This window comes from Neofelis nebulosa, chromosome 3 (assembly GCF_028018385.1).
Source record: "Neofelis nebulosa isolate mNeoNeb1 chromosome 3, mNeoNeb1.pri, whole genome shotgun sequence".
Lineage (NCBI taxonomy): Eukaryota > Metazoa > Chordata > Mammalia > Carnivora > Felidae > Neofelis > Neofelis nebulosa.
The window spans coordinates 46,818,532-46,834,501 of NC_080784.1; the positions used below are offsets into that span (position 1 = coordinate 46,818,532).

At 39.1% G+C, this 15,970-nt stretch overlaps 1 protein-coding gene across 2 annotated transcripts in view; it reads right to left on the reverse strand.

Moving 5' to 3' along the window:
* Positions 1 to 9,769: 9,769 nt before the first annotated feature.
* KCNU1 (potassium calcium-activated channel subfamily U member 1) overlaps positions 9,770 to 15,970 on the reverse strand; it is a 150,546-nt gene continuing 144,345 nt past the window's right edge. For both annotated transcript variants that reach the window (XM_058720713.1, XM_058720711.1), the window contains 3 exons: positions 14,784 to 14,975; positions 12,895 to 13,008; positions 9,770 to 10,388 (listed from right to left, as the gene is read on the reverse strand). In XM_058720713.1, the coding sequence (XP_058576696.1) occupies positions 9,978 to 10,388; positions 12,895 to 13,008; positions 14,784 to 14,975 (717 nt within the window). In that variant the 3' untranslated portion in view covers positions 9,770 to 9,977. The remainder of the gene's footprint in view (positions 10,389 to 12,894; positions 13,009 to 14,783; positions 14,976 to 15,970) is intronic.

The following is a 15,970-nucleotide window of genomic DNA, read 5'->3' on the forward strand; positions in this document are numbered from 1 at the left end:
GGTAATAATTTAGATTATTGTTTATTTCTTGAAGGTAGAAAAGGAATAAAAGAGACTATCAGTGTTGCCATATCTCAGCAACTAGAAGGAAGCAAGGCTCGGGAGCCTATCTGGAGGCTAATTTGGGTTGCTAGAAAAAAGCATAAATTAAGGCAGAGATAAGACTGACTCTAATCATTTTTATAGAGTGCTAGATACTGTGTAGAAACTCTGAATAATACTAACTTCCAGCAGAGAGGGTTTATTTATTTTTTTACTTACAGGTAGTTACAATAGGGATTGATCACCTTGATGTAATTAGGGAAGGAGAGGCACTGAATCTGACTTCAGGCTTTATGAGAACTATTCCATTTCTAGTTTGAAGTAATCCTAAAGTAGGACCTTTCAAGAACGTCAGCTGAAAGCAAAGGTTGTTTTTCTAGGCCCATCCTCTTGCCGGGCCTTGAATGCCAATTTTCCCCTCCCCAGCAGAATTCTCAATTTCTTTGAAAAAATAATCTGGAAATTTTTTTTTTCAGTAGATCAGTATACTGATCAGTATATGCTCTCCAATTTTCTTTAATTATCTGGATTGCTTAGTGATTCCCACGAGTAAAAAAAGGAGGTCCATAATCAAGCTTTGAGTAATGCTAATACCTAATTGTGTTGTATAAAAGGCAAGCTGGAGGTACCGTGAGAATGCATATTCAAAAAGCAAAAGGAAAATTAGAAGATTGTCTTACATGAAAGTCAAGGGAAGACGGTTTCAGGATGGAGGGAGAAAAGTGTGATTAACTGTTCTAATTCTCTATATTGAGTGACTTACGTGTAATTAGTGATCTTGAAAGAGTATTTTTAGTAAATAATGGAGATGACAGCTAGGTTGGGGTGGCTTAAGTAGGGAAACAGAGATGTGGAAATAAAGTAGCGAATGTAGACAGCTAGTTAAAAAAGACTGCCTGTGACAAGAGGACAAGAAAAAGGATGTATCAGGGGAAAGATGGGGTTGAAGATAAGAATGGCCTTTCTTTACTGCCTTCTTCTCAGTACCATTAGCCAGCCTTTCCCTGCTTTCCTGAAAGATGAAATGCTGCTAAGATATTTTCTTGAAGGCAAGAAAGAGTGAAAGATGGACAGCATTTCCATACCTCAGAAAGAAAGAAACAAGGCTCGCTGGGCTATCTGGAGGCTGATTTAGGTTGCTACAGAAAAGAGTAAATTAAGGCAGAGAACAGACTGACTTCAACCATTCACCTGACCTGAGGAGTCACTGCTTTGTCTGAAGTTGCCCTCTCTCCTGCCTTTACAAGAAACAGTTGGGAGACAGCCACACAAAAGCTGCTTTTTTTTCCTTTTCAAAAACAAGAGGAGGGCTGGGACATTTCCCCCTAGCTGCAGGGATCTGTTAATTGGCTCCCCAGTAAAATTACAGAAGCAGCCTGCCTGATAATGATTGTAAATGACAGAGACGATCAGGTTTACCTTGTGACGTCCCCAGGGGACTTGTAGTTAGTTTAGTCTGAACTTACCATCAGCTGCTCAGGTAGCTTTCTTCTCAGCACGCAGTGGCTAGACTCATCCTGTATTCTTTCAAACCTAATTAGCATTAGGGGCCTTTTCTCCCTCTCCCTCCCATCCCTGGAAGCCTCCTTCTTCTTACAGTCCCCCCTCCTCCTCCTCACTTTCCATGTCTCCCTAAGCATGCCAATCGAGAAACTGATTACTTACAGAGGTTGGGCTCTTTTGTCTCTTGGCCTGCAAGAAACAACTCATGGTTTTGAGCTGTAGGCTACTGTCCCTCCAGGAAACTATGTACCAACTTCACTGAACTCCAACCTCCACTGACTCCTTTACAGTTTGAAGGTACTCAGCTTAAGGATTTTATAGTTCATTGTAGGTGTTTGGAATGTACTATGGGTCTTAAATAGAAGCTAATATGCCAAAGAGCTAAATGTTGAAGGAGGCAGCTTTCATTAAAACCAAATCTCCAATCTTTTTATCTTCCAGAAATATGTGGATGTGGGTATAGTTACATATGTCTGCATATGTATGTTTGTATGTGAATTGTATGTATGTGAATATGAGGATATTTAATATATATTAGATATACTATTATGTACACATATAAAATACATGTAATCTATGTGTGTGTGTATATATACATGTATATGTGTGTATGTGTGGGTATGTAACATATATTACAGACATATATTACATAGTACATATACATATATATTAATCCAAACTGTAATATATGGGTCACTTATGGATCTTATTAAAATGCAGACTCTGATCCAGGAGGTCTGGGACAGAGCCTACTTTCGGGTAATGTAGGTGTTGCTGGTTTGGGGACCACATTTTGGAGAGCAAATCTTAGAGAGATCTTTGCATATTCTCCTCCAGCGTCATCTTAAACCTAACTGCCCTACTCCTCAGTTCTGTGCAAATGTCGCTCCGGTATTTCTTTAAGGCTAACAGTCCACTTGATAGAGGGCATTTTTTGCTGTTTCTCAAGATGAAATTAGCAGACTGTCAACTGGTGTTCTGCTTTCCTATTCCCGACAAGTCCACTGGGAAGTGCCAAAGATGATGTGAAATCTCTTTAGATTTTTATTAGTTTACTGTTATTTGTTTAATTTGCTAAATTGAGCAAGTTATGTCATGAATTTTTAGGTAATTTTTATCTATTACACTATGTGTATTTATCTATACGCATATGTGTATAAGGTTATAAATTCACTTTTGCTATTTTTTTTCTCAGCATTTTGATGTTATTGGTCCATAACCTTTTTTTTCCCCCTTCAATTTCTCAAGGGAAATCCCTTTATAGGGAATCTGCTTTTCTGTCTAAGTATGGCTATGTCTATATGTAGACTCATTTTACATATAGACTTCTTGCTCATGACTCACTGGACTTCTGATATCTCAGGATTCTTGTATTTTATCAATTCTAAAAATTTTTTGACTTTTTTTTTTTTTTTGCATCTTCCCCATTATCTCCCTGTCTGGAAATTGAGTTCTTTATATATTAGCCTTTCTCATTCTCTCCTCCATGTTCCCTAACCTCTCTTTCATATTTTCCATTTGTTATATGTTTATTTTACATTTTATGCAAATGATTCAGATTTATCTATATGTAACATTGCTTAAGTCACATACTGAATTTTAATGTAATCAACATGTCTAGAAGTTCTGATTCTTTTTCAACCCTGCCTGCTCATTTTTTCCCCACAGTATCCTTTTCTTTCATCATGATTTATAATTATATCTTTTTAACCTTTTTCATCATTTTAAGTGTATGGCCTTTTTCAGATTGTTCTAATATCCAAAGTCTGGGGTCATGCTAACTCCTTGTTTGATTTGTCTGCTGATTCTGATTTATGAGGATAATTTCTCATTTTATTTCTAATTTTTTATTGTGGGCATATTGTCAGTTTTTAGAAAGTTTTGAATTCATGACCACCTCCCCCCTTCCCCCCACAAACACCAATGGAGTTTTAAAATTCTTTCCTGAAAAGCATTATTCATTTCTTTCTACCAGTTATCTCAAGAAGTTGCTTGCCTGGAATCAGATTCTTTTTCCCATTCCTTTCTCAGTTTTAAATTCCTGCCACATGGCATATAAATGGGGATACTACATTTACATATAATGTGAGCTTGGGGCTTCCATTTCTCATGATAGGTGTTTTTCACACCAACATCCCTAAGCAGAGATAAATTTTCTTGTTCCTTTCTTGGGTCAGTATGAGGAGCCTGTTGATTGCCTCCTACACAGATAAGCTGAGCTTTCCCTGGTGATGGTTACCTTAGGTCTCAGTTCTCGTCTGTATTTCCTGGCTCCACGTGGCATTACAGTCACAGCCATTGATGAAATAGTCCTATGGATGAGTCTTCTATCTCTCACAGACACTCTTTCTGACTATGACCTCCTTCTTGCTTCTGGCTGGAAGCTTCTACTTCTTAAAAAAAAAAACTTTTTTAACGTTTATTTTTGAGAGAAGGAGCGTGGGAGGGGGGCGCAGAGAGAGAGGGAGACACAGGATCTGAAGCATTCTCCAGGTTCTGAGCTGTCAGTACAGAGCCCGACACTGGGCTCAAACTCACAAGCCGTCACTGGGATCGAATTCACAAGCCATGAGATCATGACCTGAGCCGAAGCCGGCCACTTAACTGACTGAGCCACCCAGGTGCCCCGCTTTTACTTCCTTTAAAAACTGCTATATGTTTAAAAATTCTTGTGTTGTAATTTACCTAGCATTTCTGAGAATTTGTAGTAGGAAGAAAATCCACTTGAATTCAGTTAGTCATACTGTTGAAACCATAAGTGCCCAGAGTGATCTTTCAAAATATAAATGATGACACATCATTTTTACAGTGTTTTAAAATTGTTAAAGAGCTTCTCATTGATAGAATAACATGTTAGAATAAGATGTAATCTGTTTTTCATGGTCTAAGAATCTTTCTTAATCAGGTCCCACCCATTCTCCCAGTATCATCTCATGTAACTCTTCCTGTGGCTCGTTCCTTATCCTGTAACCATACTGGCTTGCTTTCTTTTCTTGTACATGCCAAGTTCTCTCTCCTAAAACAGTGTTTCCACAGGATTCTTCCTACCTTTCAGTGGTCCTGGATCATCATATTCTCGATCACATCAATATGCTTAGTTCCTTCCCAGTATTTGACACAATACATAGTTATCTTGCCCATTTACTTATTTATTTTCTGCCTCTAAATAGAGTGTATGCTCCATGGGGAAAGCAACTTTGTCTTGCTCTATCCTCAGCATCTAGCACAGTACCTGATACACAGTAGACAGTGAATGGATATATGTGTTCAATGAAAGAGTATGGAAGTAATGTTCAGCATCCTCTAGTTTAACTTTCTGCTTTTATAAAAAAATAAAATGAGCTGGGAAAGTAGCTGAGAAAAGTTTAAGCACTTGTCCAAGATCATAAGTGTTTAATTAGATACCTGAAACAAGTACTCCTGTCTCCTGACTCCCCTGCCCTATTTTCTTTCTGGTCACCACTCCAGTGGTTATAGAAGGCCCATATCAGGGATTTAGAAAGACAATGGATTAATAGGCTATAGGGTGATCCATGACCTCCCTCCCACTTATATGATGAATTTTGTGGAATATACACACATATTAATTTTCTGAGGAAGAAGCCTGTACCTTTCATTCAATTTTCAAGAGTCAAAGCCTCAAAAAATCTTAGCAACTACTGGCCTACATACATATTGTTTATGAACTATTAAGTTCCTTGCATATTTTCTCTTGTCTTTGTATCAGTTCTTCTATAAGTAATAATTGAATAATCATTAAGGAAGTGAAAGACCTATATTCTAGACACTAGAAAAGATTGATGAAATAAAGTGAAGATGATACAAATGGAAAGATACTCCATGCTCATGGATTGAAAGAATTAATGCTGTTTTTTTTTTTATTTTATTAAAAAAATTTTTTTAATGTTTATTTATTTCTGAGACAGAGAGAGACAGAGCATGAGTAGGGGAGGGGCAGAAAGAGAGGGATACACAGAATCCGAAGCAGGCTCCAGGCTCTGAGCTGTCAGCACAGAGCCCGACACGGGGCTCGAACTCACGGACTGTGAGATCATGACCTGAGCTGAAGTCGGACGCTTAACCGACTGAGCCACCCAGGTGCCCCAAGAATTAATATTGTTAAAATGTCTGTACTACCCAAAGTAATCTCCAGATTTAATGCAATCCCTATCAAAGTACCAATAGCATTTTTTCACAGAAGTAGAACAAAGAACACTAAAATTTGTATGGAACCACAAAAGACCCTGAATAGCCAAAGCAATCTTGAGAAAGAAGAACAAAACTGAAGGTATCACCATCCCAGATTTCAACATATACTACAAAGCTACAATATCAAAACAGCATGGTACTGCAAAAAATAGACAAATGGATCAAAGGAACAAAATAGAGAGCCCAGAAATAAACCCACACTTATGTGGTCAATCTATGATAAAATATAATGACAACACATCATTTTTACAATTTTTTAGAATTGGTAAAGAGCTTCTCATTTATGGGGGAAAAAGTCCCTTCAATAAATGATGGTGGGAAAACTGGACACCTACATGCAAAAGAATGAAACTGAAACACTTTATTTTACCATACACAAAAATAAATTCAAAATGAACTAAAGACCAAATGTGAGACATGAAACCATAAAGCTCCTAGAAGAAAACACAGGCAATTTCTTTGATACTGGTCATAACATCTTTCTAGATATGTCTCCTCAGGCAAGGAAAACAAAAACAAAAGTAAACTATTAAGACTACATCAAAATAAAAATTTTAGGCACAGTGAAGGAAATCATCAACAAAACAAAAAGGCAACCTACTGCATAGAAGAATATTTGCAAATGACATATCTGATAAAAAGGGCTAATATTCAAAATATATAAGCTACGCAGCTCATCCCCCCCAAACCCAAAATAATCCAACTAAAAACTGGGCAGAGGACCTGAATAGGCATTTTCACAAAAACATACAGATGGCCGACACACAAAAAGATGCTCAACATCAGTAATCATCAAGGAAATGCAAATAAAAACCACAATGAGATATCTCCTCACACCAGTGAGAATTATTATTTTGAAAAAGAAATAACAAGTGTTAGTAAAGATGTGGAGAAAAAGGAACCCTCTTCCACTGTTGGTAGGAATGGAAATCAGTGAAGCCACTATGGAAAATAGTATAGAGGTTCTTCAACACATTAAAAATAGAAATACTCTATCATCCAGTAATTCCACTACTGGATATTTACCCAAAGAAAACCATAACACTAATTCAAAAAGGTATATGTACCCTTATACTTATTGCACTTTTTTTTTTTAATTTTTTTTTTTTTTAACATTTTTTATTTATTTTTGGGACAGAGAGAGACAGAGCATGAACAGGGGAGGGGCAGAGAGAGAAGGAGATACAGAATCGGAAACAGGCTCCAGGCTCCGAGCCATCAGCCCAGAGCCCGACGCGGGGCTCGAACTCACGGACCGCGAGATCGTGACCTGGCTGAAGTCGGACGCTCAACCGACTGCGCCACCCAGGCGCCCCCTTATTGCACTTTTTAAATAGCCAAGATGTGAAAACAACCTAGGTGACCATCAATAGATGAATGAATAAAGAAGGTATGGTATATATGTGTACAAACATGCACACACACACACACACACACACACACACACACACATGCACACACACACTGGAATATTACTCAGCCACAAAAAAAAGAATGAGATCTTGCCATTTGTGACAAGATGGATGGACCTAGAGAGTATTATGCTAAGTGAAAATAAGTCAAAGACAAATACTATATGATTTCACTTATATTGGAATCTGAAAAAACAAAACAAATGAACCAAGTAGAAACAACCCATAAATACAGAGAACAAATTGGTGGTTGCCATAAGGGAGAGGGAGGAAAAAGGGGTGAAAGTGAGTGGAAGGTACAGGCTTCCAGTTATAAAATGAGTAAGTCATGAGGATAAGAGGTACAGCATAGGGAATATAGACAACGGTATTGTGGTAGTGTTGTGTGGTGACACATGGAAGCCACATTTGTGGGTGAGCATAGTATAGTATTTAGAGTTGTTGAACTACTATGATATACACCTGTATTGTAATATTGTGTGTCAACCATACTTCAGTGAAATAAAGGTCTGAATAATCATTATCAATTAAGAATCTACTATATTGCTAGAGGATCTAGTGTCATGATTTGTATTAAAATGTTGCCATTTATAAGTAAAAGGTTTTGTTCTAGAGCTATGGAATCACTTTGCACAGGAGTCTAGGGGTATTCTGACAATTTTATTTATCAAGACTGGCAGTAACAACACTCAAATGTTGGCTGTAGTGCATATACCTTAATGTTTCTTTAGCCATATTTCTGGTAATTGTTCCCCTAAAATACTAAAAAATAAAGAGTTTCTCATTCTAAATTCTCTGCTGTGTTGGAAACGAGCTCATTTGTGGGATCAGCTTTGACTCTGGAGAAGTGAGATTCAGATGCTGAACAGATTGGTTGATAATGTGTAGAGCAGATTTGTGGATTTTAAATATGTATAGGACTAATCTATACTTTTCTTTCTCAGCAATATTTTTTCCTACCAAATCTATGTGTAAAAGATCCCGCAGAGAATGGGGAGAAGGAATGATCCTGCCTTTGCAGTAGATGTTTGGTGCAGTGTCTTCCCAGACCATGAACCATTTTCCCTTTCATCCCTGAGAAAAGTCCTTCATTGGAGATGCCCTGCTGCTCAGCCATTGATAGCTGTGGTTGAGTGGCCAAAGCTGAACCCACTACATACTGTCTTTCAGAAATTAGGATTTGAGAGACAGAGACAGGCCAGTTAAATCTCTGATGCACCTACAACTCTTATCTATAAATGTGGAACTGCAAGAAAATATACTTTGCCACGTGTAATGAAAGGCAACAAAAAAAGCCAGTCTGTAAAAAGCGAAGGTAAAGATGACTCAGGTAAGCTTAAACAAGAAAAAAGAAAAGAAAAGAAAAGAAAAGAAAAGAAAAGAAAAGAAAAGAAAAGAAAAGAAAGAAAAGAAAAGAAAAGAAAAGAAAAGAAAAGAAAAGAAAAGAAAGAAAAGAAAAGAAAAGAAAAGAAAAGAAAAGAAAAGAAAAGAAAAGAAAAGAAAAGAAAAAAGAAAAGAAAAGAAAAGAAAAAAGAATCTCCTTGGTCTCTGATAACTTTCCTTACAATTACTCCTTTTTCCCCCCACATAGACTGAGTTAATTTTATTACAAACTAAGTTTAACTAATATAAAATTTTATTTCCTGTGGATGAATGTTCTTTCTTTTTGGTTTGTTTCATTTCTTTGATTTGTGTGCTTGGATGCAGAATGTCTGCAAGTGCTGGAGTCAAATCAATTAGGTTCAAATGGTGATTGGCTCACTTGCTAGCAAAGTATAATAATTTGGATGCACTCACACTAAAAATTTACTGGTTATCTGAAAGTCAAATTTAACTGGGTATCTTTTCTTTGATCTAGCAACCCTACTTGTGCCATAGCCGCTTCCTTTGTAAAGTGGAGGTACTAATACCAAATTAGCAAAGGGGTTAAGAATGTCAAGGATATCACAAACATCATTTAAAATAATATATCAGAAATACAGTTTATTATTTTCTTTCCTCTTCTCTTTTACCTGTGTTGTATCTGGAACACAAGAAGGTGTTACATACAAAGGTCATCATTACGAGACCACCAATTGGGAGTAAATGGTTCATTTTGGAACATGGGGAAGTTTTGTATGCTTTTTATGCAATGATGTCTTTATTCTCAGATTAGAGAATGTGGAAGGTCATGTATTTCTATCTGCGTGATTTCACCTTGGCACCCTATCTCAGGATATGCTAATATTCATTCCTGTGCCAGGCATATACCTAGGTCCTAGTTACACACAAACTGGTTTCTGATTCAAACTGGTGTCTCCCCATCTGATCGTTCTCACCTCCTATGGACAGAGATGAAGAAAGAAAAAGCATGAGGAATAAAGAGAAGGAGAAAATATACTGGTTTACTATTGGCCTGCTTGAGGAAAAAGAATGTAAGATTCTTCATTTGAGGGCTCTTTTATTTCTTGTCTCCTGTGTCTAGGTCCTCATTGCTTTTATCTGGCTCACTTTTTATCCCCTGACTGGAGGAACCCAAGTCCTGAAGGGCCTCTTTAACACAGCTCATTCTAACATATTTTCTGTTCGAGGGACACAGAGAAAGGAAATTTTCTTACACAGCATTCGTCATGTATTTCTTTATTTATCACTCCAGACCCAGTGGGATTGGATCAGACTTTTGCCTCTCCCCCGTGTGGGCTTGCTCATCAACCACGAAGCAATGGGCACAAAAAAGGCATCTTTCCATTTTTATTTTCCTGTCCAAAGTCACCATCTCTGGAGATGCTTTACAAGTAGCAAGCTAAAGGCTTGTGGAGAATATCAACAGGCCTAGTTTGATTTTGAAGAGGCAGGGGCATTCTCCTCTGTGGTTTCCTTCATTTTTCCTTTCTCATTTTCTTTCACGGTTTCAGTTTCACCTAAATGTGGCTGGGGTGGCATTTTACTGCTGTGAGCTACGACGGTTTGCTTAGAACCACTAATGGAAATGGTTTTTGGCTGCAAATGATGAAGTGATGTAGTCAAAGGTGGTTTTGTAGTCTGGTTAACTGGGTCAACCATAGGAGAATCATTTATTTCTGTAACTGTCTCTGATGCCAGTGGCACCATGTTTATTATTTCATACGGACTCTGAGATGAAGTACCATCCATTTTGTAACAAGAAGTGCCATAAGGGATGGCACAAAACACAAGATCCGAGGGCAGTAGCTTAAAGTTATTGGGTGGCCGGGTAATCACAAACCTGTAAGAAAAGCCAAAGATGACTCCTGAGCCTCTCTGCAGCCAGGATGGCATGGCTACGGGTGATGGCCAAAACAAGGAAGTCTTTCTGCTGGGCCAGAGGAGGAAATGTTTTTGTTCTGCTTTGCCTCATTGGTTTCTGAGTAATAGTGAATACCCCTGGCACAGTATAACTGAAGCCTCAGACTAGGAATCAGGAGACTAACATTCACTTCTGCCTCTGAAACCAAGTGTCTCAGACCTTGGTTAGGCATGGCATCTCCCTTCTTTGGGCCTTGCTTTTTTCACCTCTTTAATGGGAGAGGGATAGGATGGAGGTGTGGACTGATTGATCTCTAATTGACTTTTGGACTCCAAGTTTCCCTGTTTTTAATATCCACTACACTAATGAACTCAGTTGGCACAATAGTGAGCACTTGGCCAAGCTTTATCAAAAGCAGATTACATACATTCCAGCTATTTCTATTCTGGCTTAGGCCTACCCTAATACTTACACCACCAACTTTCACACAGAATGTAGTGTGGCCAATGGAAAAAAAAATAAACCAGTTTTATTGGAAATTTTGACTAGTAAGCAAATAGTGAATGTCAGTGAGTCTTAAAGAACACCCACAGCCTGTTCCTGTTTACAGGGCAGCAGGATGCCTTAGCACAGTAGCAGCTACATAGCAAATCCTCAATAAATGTGAGTTAAATGAATTACTACACGAGCATTCATGTCAGAACACTGAGGCAGAATAAGGCAGAATAACTTTTCATGTCTTTCATCCTGTATTTCTTCATCACTGCCCCAAATAGTCACCTCGTATTTCCTCAACGCCCATCTCAGTGCACCTCTGACCTCCTTTCACTGAACAATCTTCCCCTTTTTACCTTTCCTACTGAGTTCCCTGTGATATCTATAATAGTTTAAATAAGATCTACTATAGCCACATATTCCCTTTGAAACAGAAATATTATTTCCTTCCAGAAAGTCCTCTCAAAGAGGGGCTGCACATTTTCCCTATTACCATGTTCCATGGGTTTTCCAGAAGTATTGGAGCAAGGGCATGGAGTTCAGGCAGAGAAAGAGAGAAACCAGCATCATTCATGCTTCCCAGTGCTGCTTCCAGAACATCACTGCTCCCCACCATCTTTGTGATGAATACTCTATAGCCAGATCACCATCCCTCTTGATTCATCAGTATCATCTATAGACCTCCATGTTTATTTAGGTCTCTTGCACTTGGGATACTTTTTATTTCAAGCTCTAGGACCACTATCATTTCATGTGCCTGCAATGTTTATGTGGCTTACAACTCCAAGAGCTAGGCGCCTTTCCACCACCCAAGAATCTTATCTCCAAACCACTTTCCTGAGCACATACTGGAAGTCATCATTTCTTGACATGTCCCACCTCTCAAATATCATGCTTCCAGAAATCACTCTCTGGCTGTCACTTCCCATCATTCTGTCCCCATTCATTCTTGCACTCTAAGTACATCCACTGTTTAACGTCATCAGGACTTTCAATCCTTTGTCCTTTCATTTTCGAGTTGGGTATTGCTTCTACAAACCTACAACCAAGTTCTTCTATTACTCTCAGTAGCTAACCTACACTTTTACCTCTTTCCCAACTCCCTGTAATACTTCATCCATCTTTTCTCTCAGCAACGGCCATGGCTATGCTTCACTGAGAGATCCTGGTGTTACATACAAATTCGTTTAAGCACATGGTATGGCAATGTTTGCCTTGGCACCCATTCTTTTCCTTCCTTTCTCTGATGAGCAGAAAGTTTTCTTTCCATTCAAGACTACTCCACTTTGAGGAAGTTGGTTTCTTTCCCCCTATGAACGAGAGCAAGGTTCTTTCTATCTTCTTCCACTCTATTGTTTTTAATTTCTCCTTGGAGAAATTAAAATGGACTGAATCCTGTCCATTCCCACTGTGAGAATCTTAGTTTGGACCTACATTATTGAATTGTCGGTAGACTGTACCCTCTCTTTTCCCCTTCTGCCTTCCACATACATTTCCTTTATGTTCTCCTATGCTGCTATCAAGTGGATCTTAGTTTTAACTGAAATATGAACATAACACTCCCACAATTTACACATACCAAGCCAAATGGGCTAGAAATGAGGCAGTCCATAAACATTTACCCAAGGAGCCCAGCAGAAAACAAGTAAATCTTTCCAGTGGCTTTTAGCTTTAAAAAGTTGCATAGAGATGGATGAGGGGTAAGTTACAAAAGAACCCTGATTTAAAATCTGGGTCTACATTTTAGCTGTCACTAGGGACACAGACACCATTCTCCTTACATAGTCAGTAGTAATTGTATCCCAATCATCAGTTCATTCATGTTATTCACACTCATGCTTCCTTATTCCTACATCACTCTCTACTCCCCCTGGACCCTTCTTTGTAAGCATGGACCCTCAGCTCTGGACTTTTCTTTCACATAAAATAAAGTAGCTTTGGCTCCTATGCTTGGATAGATGGGTACCACTTTCCAAGGTAGCATACTCCCCTTTTTTCTTCCGGGTTGTTCTCCTCTTCATCTATCATGCGGTATAAGCCAAGGCACAGGATTCCAAAATTATCTAATGAGCCACAGAACACTTGCCCAAATGTCTTTCTTGGCTGGGGAGAAAAGAGAAAAACATGTGTCTGTTGGCACTTTAATTAAGCAATAACAAGCACTTACTGGAAAGTTATTATCTTTCCTTGCAGTAAAAGTTTGGAAGACCCAAAAGCCATTTCCTAATATCTTTTATGGTGGCATTGTCAAGTAGGAAATTAGGTTTATGAATAGTTTTGAGCCTCTAATCCCAGTGATTGTTTTTATCACTGTGGCCTTCCAGAGCCCCTCGTGGGTGTGGTGGAGCATGTTGTTATGCTAGTTTTTATTACTACCACTGTTTTGGTAACCAGTAAGAAGTAACAATGAGTAACAGGTTGGGAAATTCAGTTTTCAAGCTATATAATGGGTTGGGATGTAAAGTGACCTCAAGAGGGTGTTTTTCTTATCCTACTCCCCGAATAGCACACAGTCCCGAGCCTTCCTCCTGACACTGTTCTCAGGCTATACCCAACAAGGGCATCATGAGACAACATGGTCAAAGTAACAGCAAGGGGATTCAGTGAAGTCACTTGAGAACAGTTCGTTTCATTATGTGATGCTATGGGGTAAAGAACAAAATGAGGACAAGATATAAGTGGAGAAAGGAAGGACAGGAGTGTTGACCAGTCCACTGTCAGCTCTGATAGTAACAGGCAGTTGCTGGCGGCAGTTATCCTGGGCTGATAGTCACTCGTAAGTCATTCCCAGGTGAGGAACCCAAGACCACAGAAATGCCAAGGACCAGACTATGCTAAAGGAACTTGGCAATGTTGTTTGCACCTGGAATTCAGATGTACAGAGCATGGGCTTTCCCTTTTTGGCAGTATCTATTAAGACATATCAAGTATAGACACCTAGAAGAAATTGCTTCTTGTGAAGGGGTTTCTCTTTCTACTGATGTCCTCTGAAAAAACGAAAAATATTTCCTTATAAATTCCTGCCCCTGCTAACTGGTGGGGAGCTCAATGTAATGTCAGTTAAAGCTAAACCAAAAGGCACTGATAAGTTGATTACTCATTCCCAGGCTAGACCCCAATCTGATCAACAAATACCCAGATGCCTCCCTGGAATCTTCCTTCATTAGCTTTTCCCCTTGCCATAATCTACTGCTCACCAGCTCAGTGGGCTAGGAAAATTCAAGCATTTTCCACTACTTAGACCAATCAGAGTCTTAGACTCAAACACAGAATCCTTCTGCCTGATTTCAGCTGGCATGATCAGATTTCTTTATCAGCTCAGACATAGGAAGAGTGGGCAGACCCTGGGTCAGACTGCCTTGGAGGGAGCCCTGCTTTTCCAGTGGGACAAAATGTGATCTCAGGTAAGTCCTTGTTTCTCTGGGTCTCAGCTTCTTGATCTGTTCAATGCAATTAATAACAATACCTACCATGTAAATCCTTGGACAGATTAAATAAACAACAATAACAAGAAAAACAAAGCAGACAGGCACAGAGAAAATGTTCAGTAAATATTAACTATTAGAGTTATTATTAATACCCTTGCTAAGGTACAAAGTTATTAGACCTCTCAGATGCTTCCTGCAGACTTGGATTTTTTTATCTGGAAGATGGGCATGAAAACGACTGCCTTATATACCTTCTGCAATTGTTGTAAAAAATAAAGATAGCACATGAAAATGCACTGTAAATTATAAAATATGAGTATAAGGTTGTATTATTGCTCGTTATTATTTTTATGCTATAGGCTATCTAGGAACCCAAATAGCCTGAGTCATTTTCAGAAACCCAGAATGGTAAGGAAGGGGGAACCTTTATTAAGGTAGGAGTAGACTCACTTCAATGTCAGACAGAATGGTTTGGTTTAAGGACAGAAGCCCCAGCTTACACCGTGCTCTTCCAGACACAACCGAAGTGCAGCTGTGGATCAGCCCACAGAAACTCTTATCCAAAAATTGTTCCAGCTGGGAACTTATCCCTCCTGTCACCAGCATCTGAAGTAATTCCAGGACGTGATAATTGTAGAAGGCCTGGAAAGCAACGACAAAGCCACGTGCAAAGTCAGAAGAACCAGCATAGAAACTGTGGACGTGTATAGCCTTGGAAATTTAGGGGGGGGTATCACTGTTTGAAATGGATCAAATGACACAAAACAGGGTCTCTCATTATCATTATTTTTATTTTTATTTTTTATCTTATTTTTGAGAGAGGGAAAGACAGAGCATGAGTGGGGGAGGGGCAGAGAGAGAGGGAGACACAGAATCCGAAAATGGCTCTAGGCTCCGAGCTGTCGGCACAGAGCCCGACGCGGGGCTCAAAGTCACGAACCGCAAGATCATGACCTGAGCCGAAGTTGGACGCTTAACCGACTGAGTCACCCAGGTGCCCCTCATTACCATTATTAAAATCAACTAAAAACTGGCAGTTCAGGTAGGGCACTGGGTTAGGCCAGGTGCAGAGTGACCCAGTTCTTGCTCCCTCAGGGCTTACACTGTAGCAGAAGAACAAAATGGGAAATGATACTGACACCAAGGATGTCTTCCAAAAATAGCAGAGGAGTATGTCAGGCCACAGATACCCTAATAATCATCAACAGACATTTAAAACTATGTATTTAATGAGACTTCCATAGATTCCTCCCTAGGGACTACTGACATGATTACTGTCATCTATAATTGAATCTTCTGGATGTGAATCTACTTATATTCCTTTTGATTGTGACCCACTTGAGGACAGGTATTGCCTTGGGCCTTACTGATATTTAGATCTCCCACAGTTCTTGTGTGGAGCTAGAACACAAAATTGTAAGGGTTGAATAAATGGATGGAATTTTTGGAATCTCTGGCATCAAAATAAAACCAAAGGAAGACATGTGGGACAACTGCTTATTTTGAAACCACCTGGAGTCCGAATAACTCTAGCTATTTTATTATTTTTAATTTGTTTTTAAGTTTACCTATTTTGGGGGAGAGAGAGAGAGAGAGAGACAGAGACAGAGAGAGGGAGAGCACACGTGGTGTAGGGA